At 37.3% G+C, this 12,961-nt stretch overlaps 1 protein-coding gene across 1 annotated transcript in view; it reads left to right on the top strand.

Moving 5' to 3' along the window:
- LOC129434076 (uncharacterized) overlaps positions 1–12,961 on the top strand; it is a 43,981-nt gene that overhangs the window by 3,266 nt on the left and 27,754 nt on the right. Inside the window, exons 5-27 of the mRNA XM_073868296.1 lie at positions 1,930–2,044; positions 2,342–2,429; positions 2,559–2,641; positions 2,726–2,936; positions 3,024–3,149; positions 3,252–3,369; positions 3,447–3,585; positions 3,667–3,783; positions 5,005–5,074; positions 5,168–5,302; positions 5,412–5,579; positions 5,688–5,782; positions 5,871–6,000; positions 6,092–6,341; positions 8,128–8,168; positions 8,300–8,403; positions 8,576–8,727; positions 8,890–9,028; positions 11,364–11,474; positions 11,629–11,808; positions 11,891–12,130; positions 12,264–12,420; positions 12,757–12,888. Coding sequence (XP_073724397.1) covers positions 1,930–2,044; positions 2,342–2,429; positions 2,559–2,641; positions 2,726–2,936; positions 3,024–3,149; positions 3,252–3,369; positions 3,447–3,585; positions 3,667–3,783; positions 5,005–5,074; positions 5,168–5,302; positions 5,412–5,579; positions 5,688–5,782; positions 5,871–6,000; positions 6,092–6,341; positions 8,128–8,168; positions 8,300–8,403; positions 8,576–8,727; positions 8,890–9,028; positions 11,364–11,474; positions 11,629–11,808; positions 11,891–12,130; positions 12,264–12,420; positions 12,757–12,888 — 3,101 coding nt within the window. The remainder of the gene's footprint in view (positions 1–1,929; positions 2,045–2,341; positions 2,430–2,558; positions 2,642–2,725; positions 2,937–3,023; positions 3,150–3,251; positions 3,370–3,446; positions 3,586–3,666; positions 3,784–5,004; positions 5,075–5,167; positions 5,303–5,411; positions 5,580–5,687; positions 5,783–5,870; positions 6,001–6,091; positions 6,342–8,127; positions 8,169–8,299; positions 8,404–8,575; positions 8,728–8,889; positions 9,029–11,363; positions 11,475–11,628; positions 11,809–11,890; positions 12,131–12,263; positions 12,421–12,756; positions 12,889–12,961) is intronic.

The raw sequence follows: 12,961 nt of genomic DNA on the forward strand, positions 1-12,961 counted from the left end.
AACTTCAATGGATCCTGCAATTGGTTTCCTAAATTAAATGAGTTGCTTTCAGGGCATTATAACATTATCATACTGTTAAAATAGGGGAGCTGTAAATTAACAAAGGCACAACCGTAAATTAACATTATCTTCCTGGCAACCAAGCTGCCTGTTGATTACTGTTATTTGACAGCGCAATTTTTTACAGTGATAGTTAAACCAATCATTGCACTATGACCACTAATGCGTAAGCAATGACTCCGCAAAACCATGTGACCTGGCAAATAGGGCGCAACAAATACCAAAGACAAAGACAATTTTTTTACCAGGGTACCTGAAAACTGCTTAATGACGGAAATACTTTGTAGAGTAAGCATCAGAAGAGCTAAACTTATATTGTTCATTCCAAGCTCTGTGCAGACCCAAAAAACAAAGAGATGTCATAAGAACGAAGATTATAATGTACATTTGTAATAAATAAGCTGAAAGACAAATAAGGAGTGAAAACCACTAGTTAACTTGTAAATAAAACAATACCAGTTTAAACTTTAAAAGGTAGCTTAGCATTGTCATACATAACACCAACCTGTTATGAAAGTTTTTAAGATATTGTACTGCAACATTCATATAACCCAGAGCTATATAGTCCAGTATAATAGGTCTTAGGGGTGGGCGATAAATCACCTGTGATTCTCATGCGTATCTCATCAGTAAAGCCGGTTTCGTGATTACCCTTATGAAAATTAATCATGGTTTTACTACAGTTAAAACCAAAAAACCATGGTTAGTGTAGTAAAACCATAGTTTTGCTGATAGTAATCAATACACCAAAAAACCATGGTAACTACACTTTTACCACAATAAAACCATGGCTAATTTTCGTAAGGGTAGCAGTGAATCGGCATCACCTGCTTTCAGGTGGAGCGGCATTTACTACACAAAGCCATAGTTCACAGAGAAGCTAGGGGGTTACACACATTTGGGTTAAAATTGACTCAATGTTTGTTAAAAATGACCCAATGCTGGGTTGTTATAACAAATGGTTGCATAACAACAACCCAGCATTGGGTCATTTTTAACAAACATTGAGTCAATTTTAACCCAAATGTGTGTAAACCCCTGGGTTGTTGTTATGCAACCATTTGTTATAACAACCCAGCATTGGGTCAATTTTAACCCAACAATGTGTTCTGTCGAATATTTACCCATTATGGGGCCAAAAATAACCCAAAGTGTAGAGGGCAAGTAAAATATGGGCTAATTTTTATTTTGGCGTAAACTATTTCCAAGTCATGGGTATTATTCTTAAAGCAACACTATGTAGTTTCCATGTAAAAAAATACTTACAGCTCCCCCATGTGGTTGAAAAGCGCAACAGTGCCTGGTATCAGACGCTCTTCTGCAGGCAGGGGGAGGGGCGGGGCTGTGTGCTCTACCCTCCACCGCCATTTCCAGAGTGTGCTTGTAGCAGCTAGGAGGCTGCTCAGGTTGCAGCAACAGTACAATTTGTTCAGTTAAAAATTGTTATATCACTGAAATAATTTTAGAGACATTATTTAAAGGTAAAAAAACTACATAGTGTTGCTTTAAGGAATGCACTTACTCATAAACTACAAACATAAACTACAAAAATGTAATTTGCCTTACCCATAAATAAATAAAACACCACATAAAATACACTATTTCCTAATGGATTCATATAAAGGGTTAATCCTAATTTTTAAAGATGCATTATTTAAAATTATACACTAATATGTTTGGTAAAAAACAACTTATACTGTGCATAATTCACATGAAAGCTTGTTATAAATATAATTTCTAATGTTATTACATATTTGTTTGCACTACACTGCATTTGTTTCTATATATCACAGAAATAATGTAATGCAGGGTTACATTATTTTATTTATCTCTATATAAATATATATTTTTAATCATTTCTTCTTGCAGGGTATCTATTCCCATGAGTCAGAATGGAATTAAAATCGAGGGAAGCTCTTCGAGTGTTAAGGTCTCCAAATATGGAGTGACTGTTATTTGGGAGGAAGAAGATCACTCTATGGTGGTATGTTACATTTCAAATCTTTCTTTCTGAGGTTGAGGTTCCTTAGTAATATTTCATGCATTTTTTTTCTAGTGTATAATTGCACCCATAAACACAACCTTTCATTCTTATGTTTGCTCTCAGTAATGACTTATATTTGACCCATTGTTTAACCCAATGTCAGGGCTCATTTCTTTTTTACCCAAAGCTGGGTCGTTGAAATAACTCAGCATTTTTAAAAGTGCATTTGTGGCTAATATTAAACAAAATTTTAGCATAATTTTTTAATTAACATAATTTTTAATTATATTTCTCCAGATTGAACTTGCTGAGAAGTACCGAGGTCAGACATGTGGACTCTGTGGAAACTTCAATGGCAAGACGACTGATGACGTGATTTCAACAGGTAAATCTATGTTTTTTTTTTTTGGCAAACCCTTTTATCCAAAGTTAGTTAAAGACAAAAGCCATTTTCATATGTCAGCATTACAAATAGATCACCTGTATGATTAACATGACGTGTTATACCTCTCAGATCCAGAGACATGGAAGGTGTCCATACCAGCTGAACCCTGTGAAGAAATCCCACTTCCCCCCAGTGATCAGTGTAAAAACCAGGTACAATGACAAATGTAAAAGTATTGAAGTATTGAAAAACTGCTACGTTTGCCTGGGGTGTCTAATACAGATTGTATCCCACAGATTGACATATGTAAGCAGTATCTGAAGAGTTCAGGATTTGATGACTGTCGTCGTTTGATGGACCTGAGTTCATTTGAGAAAGTTTGCGCAGACGACCTGTGTCAATGTCCTGGAGACCAGGAGTGTGTCTGCAACACGCTTACAGAAATATCACGACAGTGCACGCATGCTGGTGGCAGGCCAGGAATGTGGAGAACAGATCAACTTTGTCGTGAGTATGATTACTACATTATACAGAAACGCAATGACCACATAGATTGTGTCTGATATATTATTTATGTGTTGTTCTGTGGAGCAGCAAAGACATGTCCACTAAACATGGTATACATGGAGTGTGCTGGCCCATGCAAAAACACCTGCTCGGCCCCAAATGGAACCATGCTGTGTACAGATCACTGCGTAGATGGCTGTTTCTGCCCTGAGGGTAAGGCCTTGTTTCAAACAATTATGTTTTTTTTACTCTTCAATAAAACCTTTATGAAGGAGGTTTAAAATAAACTGTTTAATTCCCCCATTATTTTTATAGGCACTGTGGAAGATAACATTGGTAACAGTGGTTGTGTTCCTATAAACAAATGCCCATGTACGCATGATGGCAGAATATACCAGACTGGAGAGTCATACAAGCAAGCATGTAAACAATGGTAAGTCACACACATGCATCAGTCAACACAAATCTAACAGATTTTATTGTGATAACATTGCTGCCGTACCATAACAGCGAGTGTGCTGGTGGATACTGGAGTTGCACGGATCTGGAATGTCCTGGAATCTGTTCTGTTATGGGAGGCTCTCACATCACCACCTATGATGGAAAAACCTTCAGCTTTAATGGCAACTGTGACTACATCCTCACTAAGGTCAGTGACTGTCAATACAACAAATGCACCTCAACATGTACCAAATAAATCAATGAATTCACAAATTATTTTTTATTTCAGCACTCTAATGACAGCAGTTTCGCTGTTGTTGGAAATCTGGACAAGTGTGATCCGAGCCGAACAGACATGTGTTTGAATTCTGTTACTCTGATCATGTCAGAAACCATAATGACCACTGTAAGTGTTTAAATGTCTCATTTAATAATTTTAGCATGTGATAATTTCATACTTGTCAAATACTAAACTAACTAAAAATCATTCTTATAGCGTATAGGTTCAGCCAAATGTGGCTGTGTTCAGAATGACCACTTACTGCATACTTCACAGTAAAACCCTACAGAATATTGCCTAGAAGAATATTTGAAGAGCTCAGATGCAAAAGCCGTTTAACGCCACCTGTGTCACCACTTCAGTCCCTTCTGAGTAATTGGACCTGAATACAACCCGAATGTGGCAGCCACATGCATAACAACACTCCGATCGTTTATTATTATGATGCGTTTGTTTTGAAATAAAAAAACAGGAAGTGCTCTCTAAATACAGGAGCCCATTGTTTGTCTGTGTTTTTTGCGTGTGTATCTCAGCTATAACAAAACCTTGCTGCATGCATCAGGCAGATGAAGGTGAGGGGTCACACAATTGACGTCTGTCCTTTTGAATCATGCTCTGGCGCAATTTGCGATCACACCGCCAGTTCCGCACCTGAGCCCAAGTGAACCGCGCTTGAGCCCACCAATGCAAGCCGGTTCTCGATTAACTAAACTGTGCCTGGGTACGGTAGAGAGCAATCACACTAGTCAAACAAACCAGGCTTTGGGGGTCAAACGGGCCCATGCGCGGTTTGGAAAGTGTAAGTGCGCCCTAAGGGGTGGATAACGCAGAACGCATTTATGGCAGTGGGAGGTGTCTTTTTATTAATTATGAGCAGTGAGCGTTATGCACGCTGTTTATGTGCGCCGAACACCTCGCGTTTTTGCCGCATGCATTCTAAAAAAATTGGTGTTAAATACTGTAGCACTAAAAGCTTTTAATCATAGGGGAACCATTTTTAGTGCTACAGTATATAGCAAAACTATAGCACCACTTATGGTTTTACAGAGCACAATATGGTTCTAAACAGGGTTTTGCATCTGAACTATTCATTTTTAAATGTAGCATACATTATAAGTATCAGGCAATAATCAATAATCAAAAGTGAAAAAATAACCTAATTCTGTCTAACTGCATGCTGTTTTCTGTGCAACATGCTTCCTGGAGGTTTTAGTAAATGTAGTATGTTAACTGGGTATCGTTTGCAAAAAGAGCTTTGTAAACATACTACATATTGGAAAATGCTATTAAATTAATCTTGTTTCTCAATTGTGATCATTTGATGGATTTTCTTTATTTATAAATCAGGTAATTTTTTCGTCAAGGGGGACTGTCACGCTAAATGGAATCAGTCCAGATAAGTTTCCAATAATCACAGGTGTGTAATCAAATATGAGAAAATGTCCTTTATCTGAAATATGCATGATTAAGTATATCATCTATTTTGTTTCTTACACAATTTCTGTGACAGAGCAAATGGTCATCATGCAGCCCTCATCATCCTTCATTATCGCTGAAATAAAGAGTTTTCGTCTAGAGATCCAACTGTCTCCAATCATGCAGTTGTATATTGTAGCCAGCCCCTCAGAGAAAGCCAAAATGAGTGGTGCGTTTTGTCATTTGGTGCATATTGACCTACAACACATTGCAGTTTTACTCCATCCCAGGACAGATTAGTTAATGATTAAATTTTTTGACAACTGTGTTTGATTCAGGTCTGTGTGGGAACTATAACGGTGTCCAGATAGATGACTTTAAAACAGATTCAGGCATTATAGAGGGAACACCAACATCCTTTGTTAACTTTTGGAAAAAGAACCCATACGCTTGTCCAGATGTTGAAAACACATTTGACAACCCCTGCAGTCTAAGAGTGGAAACAGGTCATAAATTCATGCCAAATTTTACTTAAACTACCTACCATGCTCATTTTTTTGGGACTGTGCGAACTTTGAGAAAATGTGTCAAATATCTTTTTCTTATTTATGTAGAAAAACTTGCAAAAGACTGGTGTTCCCGTCTGACGGATCCAAATGGAACCTTCTCCTCATGTCATTCAGAAATATTTCCAGACATTTACTATCAAGTAAGTCTTTACCTCACAGAACACTCTTTCCTCTTTAATTTACTGTATATGGTCAAATAATTAACACGCTTGCGATCATCTTCTGCAGAACTGCGTTTATGACACCTGTAAGTGTGCTGATATTGAGAAGTGTATGTGTGCCGCCCTTTCCGCCTATGCCCATGCATGTGCCGAAAGAGGGATCATTCTCCATGGATGGCTGGATTCATACCCCTGTGGTGAGGACTTGATTTAATTTCATTTGGTTAAATGTCTAGTTTCTTAAGATTGCTCTGTTTTAAAAGTGCTTCTCTGCCTTTCATTGTACAGACAAAGTGTCAGAGTGTTCAGACAATATGGAGTATTCCTACAATGTGACCAGTTGTAGCAAAACCTGTCGTTCTAACTCTAAGACCGACTACATCTGCAAAATGTCTACACCTGTGGATGGCTGTGTTTGTTCAGAAGGGGCTTACCTAAACGATGCAGGCCAGTGTGTGAATGCTGACCAGTGTCCTTGTTACTATAACAACCTGGTCATACAGCCATCAGGATCAATAAACATTGATGGTGCCAACTGGTAAAGAAAATATTTTAACATATTGTTAAAGTCTGTGTAATGCGATATTAAATATGTGTTCTAAGTTTGTCAGAGAAAAAATTAATGAACCTTCCAATCTCTCTGATGAAGCCAATACAGAAGTGCTTTTAACTGCAATTTATATATGGGCCACTAGATATTCCCCCATTTTAAAATGCCCAACTTTACAGCAGGAAATAATATGTTTGTGATTTTGGTGACTTTACAGCGTGGAACCTTGAATGACGGGTGAACTCCCACTCCTGTCAATAGAGTCGAGCTAGGCGGGCATGGTTTCAGCAACCAGCAACTCCAGCTTCACCCACGTCTCGCCTCTTTACCTATTTTCAGTTATCGCGATGTCAAGATGACGGCAAGCCCCGCCAACTATTGGCTTCAAAAAAGCTCTTCACAAACCTATAGGTGACATCACAGATATGACATCCATATTTTTTACAGTCTGTGGTTATTAAATTTGAATGATAAACCAGTAAAGGAAGCAAATAATCAAAACCTTGGAAAAACAAGCAGGGTTCTCTGCTCTCAATCGCTGGGGGCGTGTCTGCTGTCAGCACTGAAACCACTCCCACTTCCAGGAAAGCTGCTGGTTTTTTCAACCAGGGTTCCCAGTTTTCACAGCAAAATTGCTACTCCAAATTGAGCTGTGAGGGGGGTTCTCTATTAAAAATAGTGTGCTGGGCGTATAATTGACAAGGACCATCTACTAAAATTCTCATTCCTGGGAGGTTAAATATCACATTATTGGGGTCACTTTAACCTGTGGGCTGTATTATAGTAGTCAAATTCTTATCAACCTTGTTCTTAACTGTCTCTTCACAAAATTAATCCACCTCTTCTTCATATCATCGCTTTTAGGAAATTTGAATAAGAATGCCAAAATGTTTTGTAAATCGCATTCAGGTACTATTCATTTACGCGACAAAGGTATAGCTAGCTAAAAAACTGTAGGCTGTAGTAACTAAAGTTAATGATGGGAACTCATGATTGAGCGGACAAACTGCTCATGCTAATGCACTCTATTTGATATAGACAGTTTCATCAGACACACGCGTGTTGGCGCCGTTACGCACCTGGACCGAAATGAACTTTGGTTTGTATTTATTTATCAGTCTGGCTAGTAGCTAAACTAATCTCTAAAACAAAAACTGTGTCGAAAATAAAATGTTTTGGTTTGCTAAAGACAGAGGGAGATGACGAGCATGGATCACAATTATGCAGAGAGGTTTGGCAGCCGGGGAAGAATTGAAGGACCTCTTAGCTAACATTGTATACATTCATTTTACACAGTAATGTAAGCTGAGTGTAATAGTTTATACACGCTAGAATAGATATTATATATGAACTAAGGTAATTTATTAACTGCTGTAAAAGGACTCATTGTTGTTATTGAATCTATGTTGAAGTTTACTGGAAGTTGAGTTTAGTCAACAAAAAACGTTTGTTCATGTTGCTGCTGCTGAAATCGTCTATAGTATTAGGGGTGGGGCCGTGCTACAGTGCATCATCAAACCATAATTTTAAGCCCACCCATAAAATCCAGAACTCAGAAATGGCGAAAAAGTGTTTAACGGTGTAACTCCAGTCACAACTCCTCAATTCATGGTTCACATGTAGTCTTTGTCACACAATACATTTCTAACATTTACAATGTTTCAAAACAATTGACTTTAACACGCTTTTTACGCAGACTTTAACACATGCATAATTGACAAAAACTATGTATTAACTCCAGATGGTGGATTTTAATGATTTTGTCATATTCCAGCACCTGCACTCTCGGCAAAATACACTGCGACAGTCCAGAAGGTGAGCTCAAACGACAACCTCTAAAACACAACTAGACAAAATCAATCATAAGATATTACTGAAACAACACTACTTTAGCATATTGTGTACAAGTTATACAAACCTCATCCATGTGCCTGTTTTGTTTTTAGACTGTGTGGCTCCAATGGTCTACGTCAAATGTTCGATGAGTGAACATGGAAAAACAGGAGCAGAGTGTCAAAGGACATGCCAGAACCAAGATCCACATAACTGCGTGAGTTAAAATGAAAAGATTAGTTGGTAGATGAATGGTGGATGAAGGGGTTTGTAGATTGGTGGATGGATGGGTGGAAATGAATGATGGACTGATGATTTGAGTGATGTCATGGTAGTTTGGTGTATGTATATAGAGGAAAACGTTTTACCATTTCTGGTTTTGACTGCAGGTCAGCACAGGTTGTATATCAGGTTGTATGTGCCCAGATCATCTGCTAGCCGATGGTCAAGGTGGCTGTGTAGAGAAGGAAAACTGTCCTTGTTTTCACAATGGATTAACTTATTCACCTGGGGATGAGATTCAAGATGAATGCAACACCTGGTAAGCCATTCATCCATTGTATCAAAGATTATAATGTACTGGAAACACTGTAAAGAAGTTATATGACAAACATGAAGAGATTCATGCAAAGATTTGCCATGTGCTTGCTAAAAATCTGCAAGGTTTACAAACTTTTAATTTTCACAATTTATCTTTTTTTAGCAAATGCACAAAAGGGATGTGGAGTTGTACTGGTAAAGATTGTTACGGCACCTGTACCATCTATGGTGAAGGACATTATAAGACCTTCGATGGAAGAAAATATTTTTACCACGGAGGCTGTGAATACATCTTAGCACAAGTATGTTTTAACAGCTCTCTCTAGTTTCATGATGATTAAATATATAATTGACTAGTTAAAATTGTCATCCTTTATGGTAACACTTTATTTCGATAGTCCACTTTAGAAATTGTACTTATTATAAGTAACTTTGCAAATACTTATCAACTAACAATCTTTACAGTAATAGTAGGCTGTCTGCTTAACCCATTCCTTACCACCAGCATTTTTTTGTGGTTTTCACAAAAGTTTCACAAAATTCCTTCTAGGAAAGTTTTCTTCTAAAAATATATTAGCATACAAATATATCAAATGAAAGCACAGACCCTCTGCATTCAAACAAACAATAAACAAACAAACAAAATTGGAAAAAAAATTCATCCTATCAATATTTTTTCTCTGCTTATAAACTCTTAAATATGGGTATTTTTCTGTACAAACATTTTTTTTTAGCAAAAAGCTAAAATAATTTTATTTTTCTGAAGGAATTTTGTTAGAGATCAGATTCAGAACAATTATCAAAACATACACAGAATTTAAAATGAGTAAATAACGTTTTGGCTTCAGTTTTTTTATAAATTGGGTAAGTGTAAATTGGGTATCCATCATCTAGTGGATAATCGTGGTATTGCAGATTAACATAAAAATTTGTCAGGAACACTTTTTTTGCAAATGGTTTCTTTTTAATGGCGGGGAAAGACTTAATAACTATTACACTTTATTGTTATGATCCCTTAACAGACATTCAACTGTCTATAATAGGGGTGACACGGTTCACAAAACGGTTATCAAAACGGGATACGGTTCGTATCACTGTTTTATGGTCACGGTTCTCGGTTCAGTATGGTTCTTGTTGCTATTTTTTCTTTTAATTTTTAACACTCCAGAAATGTATTATCTTATTAATGTATTAATTATCCATAATTAAGGATAGAGTATTAAAATGTTATATCATGTAATCATGCACAAACTGAATTTGACTTTAAGCACATTATTGGGACCATCTCTGAGGAAAGCCAGGTGAGATTTTGATACAGCAAGAGGGAAGACATTGATGATTTCAACATGCTTTTTATTTATTTGGCAAAAATATAGACTGTGTATTTCCATCTACATGAACTTATGTGCCTTTTTAGCACACAAAGATAACTTGCATTTATCAAACTGCCAACTTCAGTGTAGCTCTTAGATTTATCACTGAGAGGCTGCTTAAATACTGCACAGAGTATATGTGGACGAGAGAGAAACATAACGTTTACACCTATAATATTTAAATCCATCTCTTTTGTCCACTTCTGTCCTGATTACTTTGAGGGGCAATTTATGAAATAAGATTGCGCAACTTTCACACGCTAACAAAATGAAACTACGCGGAAATCATCTGCTTGCGTTTTATCAATGAAAGGTTAAAAATAGCGCTGTTCACCGTATGTTACCAGCAGAAGTCAGTAAAGACGTAAAACAATTGTGTTCAGCACCTCAGATTAGATAAATGGGCGGAGAGAAGGCTGTCGTGTGTGGCTGTTCGAACACATTCAACCCACAGACTGCAGTTCTATCTTTTGTTTTATTTCCGCTGTCATCATAGGTAACATGAAATAAAAAATGTTTCCACACACCAAACTTATACGACGCTGGCGCATCCTCCAACTCCGGGTAGACTTCCTTCCCACTTGCCATTTCTACACGTAATGCATGACCTGCAGCACTCACTCTCCACACCAGTCATCTCTTGTTTCGCGCGATTCCCGAAAGGGAAACATGCTATCTGAGGTCACATACAGGGCACGAGGCTACATACATTGCGGATGTCATGAACCGTCGAACCGTGCGACACACACGCGCTCCGAACCGAGACAAGCAAACCAAACGGTTTGGATTTTTTTTTTATGAACCGTGCCACCCCTAGTCTATAAGTATCTTTCCAGGTGCATGTCAACTGATTTCACTAACCTAACTTATTCCCTTACCCTAACCCTTACAGTCTACTAATACTATAATTACAGTTAGTTAACATACACTTAATGGCACATTAGCAGTGATTTTTGTCATTTCTCAAATTTGGCAGCCACTGGTCACATTCAAAGATTTTAACAAAAGTATGAAAAAGAACATTCTGTGACAATATAATGTTTATATCTTTAATATTGACTGAGTAAAATCATGTCATCAACTGAAATTGATTGATGCTCCTACTCTTATATTTAGATTATAGTACTTTGAATTTCACAGGCAGGGTCATATATTTGTAAATATATTTGCTAAACTATTTCTTGGTAAAGTGTCGACAGCAATTATATTAGTCCAAATATATGAATATGACCTAATATATCATTTCTCTGTGAAATCACACCAGGATTACTGCAACATGGGAGAGAGTCAATACTCATTACGCATTGTTACAGAGAACATTCCCTGTGGCTCCACCGACTCCATTTGCTCCAAATCTATCAATCTTTTCTTTGGGGTAAGGCTACTTCAGTATTTTAATGTTTCTCTGAAATAATTGTTTAAAGAGCATTGACAAGTTTCATTTTTACCATTTCTGATAATACGTGCAGCAAGCTAAATTAATTTGTGTCGTGGACAATTTTATGCAACTTGCTATTCAAATCCTTTAGAGATACAAGGTGGTTTTATCTGAAGTGGATGGAGTAAAAGTTATTGAAACCAATGGAACTGACTACCAATATCAAATCAATTCTGTGGGGATTTACACTGTCATTGAGATCAAAAAGCTTTTAAACGTAATTTGGGATGGCAAAACAACCCTGATGCTCCAACTCCATCCTAGCTTAAAGGTATGCATTACATACAAAGGTTTGCATATAAATTTTACATGTTCACCCAATCACATAAACGACTGTATGATCTCTATTACAGGGCAAAATGTGTGGACTGTGTGGAAACTTTGACGGTAATGCAAATAACGACTTTGTAAAGCATGATGGAGAAGAGGTCACTGATGCGGTGGTGTTTGGAAGTAGCTGGAAAGTGAAACCAAGCTGCCCAGAAGTGGACAGTTTGATAGACCCTTGTGAGAAAAACCCTCACCGGAGTGTCTGGGCTATCAAACAATGCAGCATCATTACAAGCAATGTCTTCAAAGATTGCCATGCACATGTATGTAAAGATATCAAAACCTTTTGAACTTTTTAAAATGAATCATTTAAATTAATTGTTGAATTAGTACCTAAAATAAAATAGAATAATCTACTCTGTACATTTATAAAGTTGAACATTTTCTTGTCTATAGGTGGACTCTGCCCCATACTATGATGCCTGTGTGAGGGACACCTGTGCATGTGATTCTGGGGGAGACTGTGATTGTTTCTGTACAGCAGTGGCTGCTTATGCAGCTGAATGTCGAAAAAAAGAGGCTTGCATTGCATGGCGGACTCCACATATTTGTCGTAAGTGTTATGGGAATACTGTGGCTACTCGTTACACAGGGGTATGTCTCAGAAAATGGAAAGCTCTTAACTTAATATAACACTTGTGAAATCAATCCTTAAAACTACTATTCTAATATGAAATTTGCGTAGTATCTGGTAGATAATGAGTTAAGACAAACATTAAGATCTGTGCCTTTGAAATACAAGCATATCTTTATAATTCCATGTTTAAATAGAAAACCTCCTATACGGTATATTACCTAATCTTCTATATATGATCTAGTAATCTAGTCTAGAACATTTTATGTTGTCTGCTATTAAAGTTGTGACAACAATATCTGAACTGGTTTGCAGCTTTATTCTGTGACTACTACAATGACCCAGTGGGAGACTGTGAGTGGCACTACAGAACCTGTGGTTCGGCCTGCATGAAAACATGCAAAAACCCAGAAGGGACCTGTTCCAATCAAATTCCTCTCCTAGAAGGTATGACACTTTTTAAAGGACCTCAAAAAAATAATTGACCGGTGGGCTGTTACAAAATGTAAAGTAATATACC

Source organism: Misgurnus anguillicaudatus, chromosome 6 (assembly GCF_027580225.2).
Source record: "Misgurnus anguillicaudatus chromosome 6, ASM2758022v2, whole genome shotgun sequence".
Classification (NCBI taxonomy): Eukaryota; Metazoa; Chordata; class Actinopteri; order Cypriniformes; family Cobitidae; genus Misgurnus; species Misgurnus anguillicaudatus.